We start from the raw sequence: 12,039 nt of genomic DNA, 5'->3' as shown, positions 1-12,039 counted from the left end.
ATGTGACGTAGATGTTTTCGCGGAGACGAGCGCGTCCACTCTGTAGTGCGCACACTCGAGAGTGGATGTGAATGACGCCGCAGTTTTGTTATGCGTTTCTACTAGTTCAACTATTGACTTTTGATAAAGTTATTAATCTATTTTATTGACTAGGTTTCATATTCATAAGTGTACATTTTATAACTAAAAAACGGTTTTACAGCGTTTTATAAAAAGAAAAAAATACTTGTCAACAGTAGACATAGAAATGCTATTTAAACTGTCCATTTGAGTTGAAAACTGTTTATTTCGTTATTATGTTTTTGTTATTATTGTTTGTTTTGTTTTCATTTATGCATTTATTTATTTTACTCTACTGTTATTATACTTTCTTTCACCCTGGGCATATATACTCATGCATCTACTACAAAGAAACTATATATTTTTTAGATTTACTTGTTATTTTAAACAATATACATTTTAATAGGTTGTTTATATGCATTGCTCGTGTTCTTGCAATGAAAATAAAAAAGTAAGTGACGTGCCATGTTTTGAGAAGTACAGTCAAACAGGAAGCGCGTAAAGCTCACGGCTAAATTCAGTCATATTTCTTCATGTCAGGTCCAGTGTACAATGCAACTTTACAAAGTTAAAAATAACCTATCTGCAATGTCATTTATATGCACGTTGTTGAACATTTTCGTTTGGAGTTTGTAACACAAGCTTTGCATCAATGCAAACCTGCTAGCACTGAAGGTAAGTGTTGACAAGGGAAGATCATGTGACTGTTAAGAGTAACGTGTGACCTAATGTAAACATGACCCGCAGAAACATCTTGTCTGTGTATTTTCTTAGCAAAGAATCGCGTACCCAACATCGCAAAAACACTACTTTCATAGTTTTATTTCTTTATTTAGAGGTAAAAGGGTCAAATTAATGGATTGAGGACGAAGAGAGTGAAGAACTTGCAGTGTTTTGCTTCACAACACCTCATATCAGGAGCCACAGGTATTAATTTTATGTTGTTTGTATGTTTTTTTTTACTCTAAAAGCGTTTGTACCCAGTTTACTTGCATTTTATGAATTACTAAGGGCAACAGTTCCAGCTTAAACTTTTCTTCTTTGTTTTATAAAAAAGTCACCTGCACCTAGAATTCCTTAAGGTGAGTAAATTAATCTAAGATTTTATATTTTGGATAACCTATCCATTAAAAACATTTTTCATGTAAACATTTTGTTTTACTGTGACTGTAAAATTGTTATTATAAATACCAGGTTCATACACACTTTACTATTAAAATTCGATGACTTTTCCAGGACTTTTTCATAAAGCATACGTATACTTGGGTAATAAAAAAAATGCATGTTCAAATTTATTACAGCATTTCATAAAACAAGCAACAATCTATTTAGTTTCAATTAATTTTTATATCTATGTAAAATTTATTTAGATACTGCTTAAAGACACAGCACTAATAATGTGAGAGCATGCTTTAAAAAAAAAAAGAAAAAAAAAGAAGGACAACTAACCCATTTTCAAGCATACAGATATTTCTTCCACTAATTTCCATGACTTTCACAAAACTTTTCCAGGCCTGGAAGATGCCATGTCAAAATTTCTTGACTTTTCCAGGTTTTCCATGACCGTATGAACCCTGTAAATAACTGTTTGAAGAGATCTGAAAATAATCTCCTCGTTTACATTAGACACACAAAGTTATTTCCCACACCAAAGAGCTAATATATTTAATCACGTAAAGTTTATTTAAACTTTAACCCAAAACCAAAATGAGCATTAAATCTCTGAGCAAGAACAAAAATAATCAAAGAAGGAACATTTAACTCCTGGCAGCACACGAAAACTCAAAATTCCTCATGCTTGTTGTTGGTTCTGCGGCATCATGACCATGACCTCTCCCTCCATGACTACTTTGTCTTTGGCAGCGCAGGAAACAGAAATAAAAGCGAAGGACATTTTGATCTTTTTGACCTTTGCTTCCGCCACAACCTCCTCTCCGATGAAGAGCGGCGCTGGGAAGCGTATTTCCTGGTAGAGAAACACGCAGCCTTTACCGGGTAACTTCGTCCCGAGAACTGCTGAGATCAGACCATTAATCAGCACTCCGTGAACAATGGGGGTCTCAAAAGAGGTGGTTTTGGCGTACTCCGGGTCGACATGGAGAGGATTTGTGTCCCCTGTCAGCTCAGCAAAAAGTGCAACGTCTCTGGCACTGAATGTTTTGCTTAGCGAGGCCTGTTCACCGACGTAAAGCGACCTGTGCCCTGTTGTGGAGGATGCAGGAACCGTCAGTGCTGAATTGACAACATGGTATACAGTTCTGCTGAAAATCCTTCTTCTTAAAAGAAATGTCATTTTTTCCCCCCAAGGTATTTTTATGTAGGCCCACCTCACCGATCTCCAAACTGCAGCTCACGACTATTCCCGGACAATGCTAACAAAAACGGTGACACCTGCAATCATAAAAAAAAGAAAGTTAGATGTCTGCAATGTGAAGTTTAGTGGGGTTCAGTACAAAAAAAAAAAAAAAAAAAAAAAGTGAGATAAGCAGCCCTCCACTGTAAACGCCCATCTGCAATCTGACGCACATTGCAAAGTAAACAGTTTGGCTGACAGAATGCCAATGGTCAGATTAAAATTACGTCGATTCACTCCTGGCAGGGATGCAATTGAGCCCTTAAGCACATTACTGACATCTAGTGCCTATTAAAAGAGTGCAAATGAAGGTATAAGTCCAAAGTCGGTCCTGGAGGGCCGATATCCTGCATAGTTTAGCTCCAACTTCCTTGAACACACCTGCTGGGAAGTTTTTAGTATACCTAGAAAGAGCTTGATTAGCTGGTTCAGGTATGTTTAAGTGGGGTTGGAACGAAAATATGGAGGACACCAGCCCCATACAGGGTATATGCAGGGATCCTAAAGGTAGTTTCAAAAGCTTTTTAAGACTTTTTAAAGACATTCTCTGAAAATGTTAAGACCTCATCGTCAGTTCTAATCAGTATCAAACCTTTAACTCAATAGATATATAAATAGTTGTTAATAAACAGTTGTAATTAAATAAATCAATGGAGCACAACCATGCAATAGAACCCATAAGAAACAAAGCTTGAAAGAATAAATTAGTTGTTTTCAGCGGCAGGCTTAAGCCACTGTTTAAACTCATCTTTCTCCAACTGGGAATGCACAAACTTGCAATTTTTTCCATTTTTCCGTCTGTTTGCTTTATGGTTTCACTACGTGGAGATCGAGAACAATGTGGAAAACCCACCTGTGTGACTCTGAATGCGCATGCCTCATTTTGATAGGATCCCAGTAATGTTAAAGCACTCCACAGTTTCACCAGCCCGCTAAGATGAGGAAACAACAGAATATTAACACTGAAAATCATTAGAGAAACAAAATAAGACAAATCCATAACTCTCTTTGCTAATGAAAAATAAATGGTTTAATCTGTGTTTGAAAGACCAAGTTCAACAGAATGCAAACAATCCTAAAATCAAGCCCAGAGGGACACCCTAAGTTTATTGCGGTCATAGGGCTGAGCGATTTGGCCTAAAATCAAAATCTCGATTAATTCAATTTTAACTCTATTAGAGTAATGAACGATTATTTTATTTATTTACTTATTTTATTCTTTTGCACTCAGTTCACTAACAGGCATGGTACAGTAAACATGCTCGCATTTTAGTGATATACAAGTGAGAGATTTTTGAATGAAGGGGGCATTACTTGATTTTAACCGAAGTAAAGACACACTATCTACTATCTATCAATATTTATTGAACATCTATGTTGAACAGCTAAAATTAAAAAGCACATTGCCTAAAACCAAGTCACTTTTTTCTTATAAAAAGTACAAATAAATAATACATTTGGAAACAAAGTTTCAGTGTTTTTATAGTAAAAGTTGAAAATAAGCAGTGTTTCCTCTAAATAAAAGGTAACACTTTATTTTGATGGTCCATTTGAGTATTAATAGACTGCCTGCTTAATATCTGCTGATACTGCTCCTTTAAAAGACATTTACCTGACTATAAGAAACTTTGCAAGCACATGTCAACTTACCCTAATCCTAACCTAACAGTCTACTTATAATCTAATGAGAATTAGTTGGCATGTAGATGCAGTGAAACTTAAATTCAACAAACGGACCATCAAAATAAAGTAAACAAATAAAATACCTTGCATATCCTCAAGGTATCTGTAGCGCAGCTTCCAGTCATCGTCAATGTAGCGCAAAGTAAGGCTCAAGAATATATCTATCGTCCTACTTGACCAGAGATCAAATTTGGTGCAAAGTAGCAGCAGAAGTATAAATTAGCCTTATCCTTGCTGATTTATACTTCTGTGTCAAGTGATCGCCTTGACCCACATTGTGCATTGCTCTCCGCGCCACCCACGTTTGTTACCACTATTAAGCTGACCAATCACACAGCTTGTGCTATGCGACGTGCAATTACATTTTTTGAGAGGTATGCATCAGCCACAACATGACTACGCAAAGGCACCGCTGGACTATATGTTTTGGCTCCACGAATAAACCAGCATTAAAGTAGCGGGATCGCATGACTCCACACAAGATAGGAAAGTAATTAAAAAAAAAACAGACCTGGAAAAATGAGATCGATTATAGGTTCTGACTGTCGATTTTAATTACTTCTCGATTAATCGCCCAGCCCTATGAGGTAAAGTTGGTTTTATATTCATACATTAGTTCAGTGTCAACTATATCGTTTACAGATAACGTAACGTAATATTCGGCATTAAATTGCATGCAAGAATGACTTCAAAACAACATTAGCACTATTTAATTGACTGTACCTTGCAAGTCATTGGCTGCTAATATGATTTCCCTATTTAGAGTTTGCAAAGCATGCTTTTTTAAAAGTATTAAGGAAAAGTCTGAATGTGTAAATTTAAAACCAACTTTACCTCAATCCTAAATTTTTCTTTGTTCATAAACAGATTTGTGATTTCAGCAAAAATGTTCACTCAACACTTTGGCTTAAATTTTAAAGGATTGCTCTAGGACAGTGGTTCTGGTACACGGAAAAATACTGAATATCGACAGAAGAATAAACAACACACTTTTAACCCTTTGATGCAAACGATTACACTGATGTGAGCAGCACCAGCTGTTCCCTGAAGCGTACGATCACGTAGAATGTTTACTTTAGTGCATCGCGTCATCAGATGCTAAAAATCAACCCGTTTTGGCGCAGAGCCAGAGAAAGAGGCATGCGGCGCTTGCGGAGCAGATACACTCTAGAAGTGCATTTGCAGGCCAGTGCTGTTGTGTTGGCATTTCAGTTGCTGCAAACTCAGGATTATTAATTAATTATCACAAATGTGTTAAACGTTTGTTCGTAGTTGTGTAAAATAATGCGTGTTTTCGATATATATAAAGTTATTCGTTTTGTAAAGCAGCGTGGCTTTCGATTAATTTGTTCCCTCAGACTTAGGCTAATTTTTCTGGATGTGATTCAAATGTCGCGGAACACAGAACATAAGCTGCGTCCCAAATGGCACACTATACACTATGCACTCATGCACTATGTACTTATGCACTTACACACTCAACAGGGTAGTATATGTATGTAGTGGCGTCCCAAATGGCACACTAATGTTTTTTCTACTAAGCGGAAATTCAAACCGTTTTCCTGATGACGTTTGACGGTTGCCAAATCAGTGAAATAAACGACTGAATTATCAAATAAAACCTGCCGTGAGTATTGCCGCATTCACCATCGGGAAGCGCTATAATCACTCTCGTAGAAGAATTTTGTTCTCACCATCCAAAATAAATAAAGTTATTCAACATGTGCGTCCGATAGCTCCGCCTTTTCCGCTACGTAAGCAAACCTGCGGTCGTTGAGTGCGTGAAGTGTCCATCATTACACACTTCATTTTAGCGGCTGAATGAGTGCATTATCCGGGTAATTAAAGTGCACTTATGATTTTTAGAGTTCTCAGTGTGAACACACTACTTACACTATTTATACTACAAAATGGCGTAGAATAGTGCATAAGTATGCGATTTGGGACGCAGCTATAGACTCAAGCAACTTTGCCATGCTTAAAGCTTGGAGCTAGAATATTGCCTAATTAAATTTAGTCTCTGTGTGCAGTTAACTCCACGGTCCACTTAAGATGAGATCTCAAATCATGGAAATTCCACAAGTATGAAGGAATAAATCACATATGAATTGGTCAAGCAGTGCATTTATGCATATTATCACTCACTTTTCTGACAAATGTACTGTAAAGCAAAAGCAGTAAGCAGATCTAATTTCTAATTTAAATATGTAATTCTAAATCATTTATTTTAAAATACATGTTAATGTTTAGAAATGCAAATAGGTCATGTGTACATGCAACATAATTCAAAATTTATAAAAAAAAAAGGTTATATATGAATAATATATGTGATGGCATATAGCCTATATTTATGAGGTCCAAGCAACATTTCCAGGTTTTGATGAACAGGTTACTATTTGTTATAACTTTACATTTAAGTACCGCAGTTTTCTTTTTACGTTAAGAACAGTAGCATTCTTAATGAACCATTTAACCATTCTTAATTAACCTTTTTTAATTAACATTTAAAAGCACATTTTAAACGTTTACTTTTTATTTTGTTTGTTTTGTTTTTTACCTATAAGCACAGTACAGTGTTAATGTTCAAACTATTTATAATGTTTAAAGTGGCTGACAATAATAAATATTCTTAATAATAGGAAATAATCGGTCACGTCACTATGGTGGTACTTAGATAGACCATTTTTTTCTGAGGTGGTACTTGATGAAAAAAGTTTGGGAACCACTGTTCTAGGAGCATGCTGTACCTGTTGTATACTCGTAGTATACCGGTCAACTCCTTTGGATCAAACTTTAGCAGATCAAACGGAAAAGAAGCGCCAATCTGCGGTACAGAAAAAAATATACATATGAGATATAAATCAGAATCAGTATGACAACAAAATATATTAAATCATATGTTCAAATTCCATCACTGGTACATTAAATCTTTATAGAAACAGAAATACTATGTGCTCACCTCGCCATACAAGTCCTTAACGCCACTGATAATCAATTGCTTGAACTGTGCATCAGAAATATTTCGGTTTTCTTTTTCCAAAACTCTAAAAATAAAATAATAATAAACAAAGCTCTTATGGTTCATCTATTTTATATGTTCACTAGTTACAAAATGCATAAAATTGATCAGATCAGAACTGACCTGTTCCACTTACAGAGATATCTTCATATAATGGTAAACTGAAGCATTTTTGTACACATATCGCTCAAACTTTGAGGAATCCTCCATAATTGTAGTCGGACACTGTTCAGTCTGTCAGCAGATCTGTTTAAATGAAAAAGGAAATTCATTACTACTCCATTCAAAGTATGTAAATGTAACTGATATTGTCTGTTTCAGTTGTCTATTCATCACAGTGTTACATGAACAGTAATAAATATAAACCAATGTTTATCAGAAAGCAATGTGGTATTACCATCTAAACTGAATTATTAAAAAAACAAACAGTTTTGGGCAGCTCAGTTTTTCGCCTGCGCGGTCTATATTAGCTGTCTATTCACACTTAAGCTACACAGTTAAAGTCTCTCGTTGCTTAAAAGTAATATATACATTAAAATATACAACAAAACAGCTGTTTAGAGATCGAAACACAATTAAACTTACAGAATTACAGCTTATGTTTGTCCTTCATTCACAGCACGCGCAGCGCCATGCGCTTTCTCGTGCTGTCAAATCTCGCGACAATGTTAGGAATGCGGATGCTTGTAGAATCTTACACATATTCTCGCGACACTTCGATTAAAGTCACTAAAACAAGCAAATTCATGTCAATTAAAAAACAACAACACATAATTCCTCGTGAAGTTATGACACACAAGAAGCATAAAAATAAATTAGTTCAGAAACTCCGGATAACTGTTTTATTTAAATGCTGTTTTTAGTTTATTTAAAATAATTATTTAGTTAAAATATAATTAGTATAGTTGTATCTTATTATAATCGATTATATAGCGCAAGTGCACAGCACAAACTGTCAAATGAAGAACTATATCTACAGTGTCTTCCGCATCTGTGGTTGTTTGGACTGATGGAGTTGCACAACACTCCTCTGAGACTTTCCTGACTTCCTTGTGAAGCTTCGTTTCACTTTTCTTTCCACAAATTTCTGATTGTGACAAGAGCACGGATGGTTTTATCACCACGTACTATAACCATAAACACAACACGAAGCGTGTTTTAAACGTTTGTCCTATGGTTGGTAAGTTTGTTTCTACATTTGTTTTGATTGTGGCGGTTGTGAGCTGAATGAGCACGCTGTTATGTTCTCAAAGAGCTGAATGCAGTTTTTAACCTTTACATGTGTGGTAGAAAATATGTCTATGTTTTCTACATGTATGCAAACATATAGGAATATAGTACCGTAGTATTTTCGAATACTAGCCTAAATGCCATATATATGTATGGTAATAAAACCATATATAAAATGACCAAGGTACTGTTTTTGTCCAACATCTATTCTAAAAGATTGTTTATGGACATTATGTTTATTAATTTTATGGACATTTTATGACATACATTAGGATGATATAATATAATATATAATATAATATATTCGTTTAAAATTATTTTTTAGTAAGTTATCTAATAGTGTATTCTATCAAATTAGTTTACAAAGTTTTCCCTGTTGTACTATGTTTCTTTCAAATATATTTATTTCAGTATTAACTATTTTAAATAATTTAAGTGAAAATAAAATAATTTAAAACTAAATTGTTTGTAGTGTGTGTGTGTGTGTGTTTTTGTGTGTGGGTGTTTCCCAGTACTGGGTTGTGGCTGGAAGGGCATTTGCTGCGTAAAACATATGCTGGAATAGTTGGCGGTTCATTCCGCTGTGGCAACCCCTGATGAATAAAGTGACTAAGCTGAAGGGAAATGAATGAATAAAACAGTTTAATTAATAAATTTAAATACATATATCATAGATTTCCCTGCAGGCACAGGACGTCAACATGATGTCATATTGACATTGTACCCCAACATCATGAGGATGTTGGATTTTGTTTGGAAATGAAAATTGTGTTGATGTCAGAACCCAATTTCAGGCCGATGTCATTGTCCAATGTCCAACCTAAAATCAACCCAATATCAATGTCTAATCATGCTACACCTTGACGTTGTGTGGTCATTACCACTAGAACCATCTATCAGACGTTGGATTTTGGTCACTTTCCAACACAACCTAAAATCAACCAAAAATCAACGCAATTTTACGTCGTCATTGTACGTCAAAATAACGTTGTACTTAGACGCTGGTTAGACATTGAATTTTGGTCACCTGACATCACGACCTAAATCTACCCAATAATAATGTCTTATGATGTTGTGTGCCTGCTGGGTTTAGTCAGTTATTTTAATTTCATTAAAACATTTTTTTTTAAATATATTTGTTTAAATAACAACAATAATAAACTAAATCATATTAATTAATTATTTAAAATTAAAATATAGCTTTATTTCAGTCTAATTAAAGTCAACATTAGATTTTACATTTATAGTTAGATAGATACATAGATTTAAATACTAAAATAAAATTATAATAATAAACAAAATAACTTTTTGTTTTTGCTTTCTTTTTAAACAAGCTTTCAAGATTAAAGTATGGCTGCTCTTGATGCCTCTAGAAATGTAACGGAAGGTGAGTTTTGGCATATAATACACTATATCTCTATATCAGACATATACATATTTTAACATATCATCTCTGCTTTTCCAGCGGAGGATGCCGCTCGACTTCTTAGTGACGCCATCAACTCCAGAGACAAAGATGAAGCAACTAAATACCTGAATCAACTTCTGGATCTGAAACTCCCAGTGAGCGTCAAAATTAATCCAGATGCATATTCTCAAGACAACATCAGGTATGTTTTTAGACCAGCTCAATCACACATACAAATGTGTTTTGCTGAAGATGAACTTCTATTTATTTACTATTTTGTTTTGTACTGTGCAATGGCAGATTAAGAGTTGGAGTGGCTGATGCTGAATCAGAACATCACATCCCAATAACAGTGATGGTACCAGTTTACATGACAATATCCGAGCTGAAGGAAAAGGTAAATAGTGGTGGTGATGGATGTGAGACTGAAATCAAAATTATTTATATACCAAGGTTATTTTAGTAAGTGAAAATAAAAACTAAGACCACTGGACAAAAAACCTTTTCATTAAATGAAATAAAATAAAAATTCCCAATAAATGAAAATAAAGCTAATCGCAGTCACTGAAAAAAAAATATACTTATAGCAAAAATAATAATAATATTCAGAATTCATATGCACTTGTTCTGTTGCGGAAATCTGACCAGCGGCTGTTAATAGAAACACCTGTAGATGGCGCTTTTAAAGAATATTTTTTCCATCATTTCACAAAATATGTAAACTTGGCATTTTTAAAAATCTATTTATTAAACGTTTACTGAAATATCAGGATAGTTTTACAGAGTAATTAAAACAAATATTCCCAAACCTTCCCCATAAACAAAATGTAATTACAATTACACAAAAAATAAACAAAAATACAATCTATAAAAACTTTAAAAAGAATAGTGTCAATTATGTACAAAATATGTGTTGATCATTTACATTTATAAATAACCCAAGTAAAAAGTGCACATGTACATCAACCAACTAAAATTTAAATATGTGAATATATTATGTTAAATTTAAATAAGCGAGGCAGTGGCGCAGTAGGTAGTGCTGTCGCCTCACAGCAAGAAGGTCGCTGGTTCGAACCTCGGCTCAGTTGTCGTTTTTGTGTGGAGTTTGCATGTTCTCCCTGCCCTCCGGGTGCTCCGGTTTCCCCCACAGTCCAAAGACATGCGATACAGGTGAATTGGGTAGGCTAAATTGTCCGTAGTGTATGAATGTGTGTGTGAATGTGTGTGTGGATGTTTCCCAGAGATGGGTTGCGGCTGGAAGGGCATCCGCTGCGTAACAAACTTGCTGGATAAGTTGGCGGTTCCTTCCGCTGTGGCGACCCCGGATTAATAAAGGGATTAAGCCAACAAGAAAATGAATGAATGAATGAATAAATATGTGGATAAACTATAAACGTTATCCACAGATCCAGATACAATATACTAAATTAAATTTACTCAGCAATAAACTTGGCATTTTTAACTACATATATAAACTTTAATATTAAGAAGTCTGTCCTAACTACACACAACAAAAGCTGTCTTTTCCATGTTAACATGAGTTTTTTGACCTCGTAATTCCCGACATCGATGAGCAAAATTTCTATTCAAGAAAGTTTCTATTTCTGCAATGCCATGGCTGAACAACAGCATAAACTACTATGACAATGATGCCCTCAGGTGCTGATTATGTGCTTTATTCAGTGTTAAATGCACCCAATGTGATTTTAAATACCACTTTATGTGACAGTCACTAAGCATGTACTTTAATGCTGCTAAAGAGGTTTATTATGCAATAATTAGATTATCAGTTTCCTTTATTTATGTCATTCAAATCATCACAATAGAATTGTAATGCAGAACGAAATTACGTTGCAACAGACCCAACAAGAACATAAAAAACATCACTATAAAAACACTATAAAATCCTAACATGATAAATAAGCTTTTATAATTCCATAAAATATAAAAAATATCATTATATAAGATATAACCCATTTTTAAAAATCTCTGAAGAGAATAACTTAATACTTAAATACCTATTTCACCATTTGTTGTAATATTAACAATTTATGCTAGTTTAACAAATTTATTTATTATTTAACACTAGCTTTCAACAATGCTAAAGAAATGGTATTATTTAAAAGTCTTATAATGACAGGATAAAAACTATCCCGAAACCGCACTGATTTGCTCCTCAGACTTCTGTAACGCCTGCCTGATGGCATGAGTGAGAGCAGGCTATGACCAGGGTGGGTTGGATCCCCTAAAATGTTATTTGCCCTAGACAGACAACGGCGTTGGTAA

General features: G+C 34.6%; 2 protein-coding genes across 13 annotated transcripts in view; one reads left to right on the top strand and one right to left on the bottom strand.

The window, feature by feature from the left end:
* Positions 1-51: 51 nt before the first annotated feature.
* The window catches only part of rbck1 (RanBP-type and C3HC4-type zinc finger containing 1), a 21,778-nt gene continuing 9,790 nt past the window's right edge, over positions 52-12,039 (top strand). For 2 of the 8 annotated variants that reach the window (XR_012397357.1, XM_073936438.1), the window contains exons 1-6: positions 52-735; positions 897-987; positions 1,118-1,142; positions 9,680-9,732; positions 9,811-9,955; positions 10,054-10,150. Coding sequence is in view for 6 of the 8 variants with exons in the window: in XM_073936438.1 (XP_073792539.1) it covers positions 9,696-9,732; positions 9,811-9,955; positions 10,054-10,150 (279 nt within the window). In the remaining 2 variants the exon portion in view is untranslated. Of the gene's footprint in view, positions 736-769; positions 988-1,117; positions 1,143-8,114; positions 8,296-9,679; positions 9,733-9,810; positions 9,956-10,053; positions 10,151-12,039 lie in introns of those variants that run through there. The other 6 variants (XM_073936440.1, XM_021469312.3, XM_068216277.2 and 3 more) reach the window with 6 other exon arrangements.
* rpp14 (ribonuclease P/MRP 14 subunit) lies at positions 1,388-7,791 on the bottom strand. Of its 5 annotated transcripts, none has more exons than NR_144413.1 (7): positions 7,701-7,791; positions 7,239-7,361; positions 7,056-7,140; positions 6,844-6,920; positions 3,267-3,345; positions 2,388-2,451; positions 1,388-2,262 (listed from the first exon to the last, which is right to left on the bottom strand). NR_144413.1 is itself a non-coding variant. In XM_005173956.6 (7 exons), the coding sequence occupies exons 2-6, from the start codon at positions 7,323-7,325 to the stop codon at positions 2,389-2,391; spliced, it is 378 nt and encodes a 125-aa protein (XP_005174013.1). In that variant the 5' UTR covers positions 7,326-7,361; positions 7,701-7,779; the 3' UTR covers positions 1,720-2,262; position 2,388. The 5 variants fall into 5 exon arrangements, 3 of the variants coding, with proteins under 3 accessions (NP_001018528.1, XP_005174013.1, XP_073792600.1); XM_005173956.6 differs by having other exon boundaries at positions 1,720-2,262; positions 7,252-7,361; positions 7,701-7,779; XM_073936499.1 differs by having other exon boundaries at positions 1,720-2,262; positions 2,393-2,451; positions 7,252-7,361; positions 7,701-7,779.

This window comes from Danio rerio, chromosome 22 (genome assembly GCF_049306965.1).
Source record: "Danio rerio strain Tuebingen ecotype United States chromosome 22, GRCz12tu, whole genome shotgun sequence".
In the NCBI taxonomy this organism is placed as follows: Eukaryota; Metazoa; Chordata; class Actinopteri; order Cypriniformes; family Danionidae; genus Danio; species Danio rerio.
This window is presented reverse-complemented; position numbering and strand designations above follow the sequence as displayed.

Bases quoted from the DNA above. Each gene is read 5' to 3' on its own strand.
- rpp14 (XM_073936499.1), bottom strand. From the start codon at position 7,325: ATGGAGGATTCCTCAAAGTTTGAGCGATATGTGTACAAAAATGCTTCA. The intron at 3,346-6,843 runs GTACAGCATGCT...TCCTCATCTTAG, and splicing joins ATACTACGAGTATACAACAG to CGGGCTGGTGAAACTGTGGA. The intron at 2,263-2,392 runs GTGAGGTGGGCC...CCTCCACAACAG, and splicing joins GAGCTGCAGTTTGGAGATCG to GGCACAGGTCGCTTTACGTC.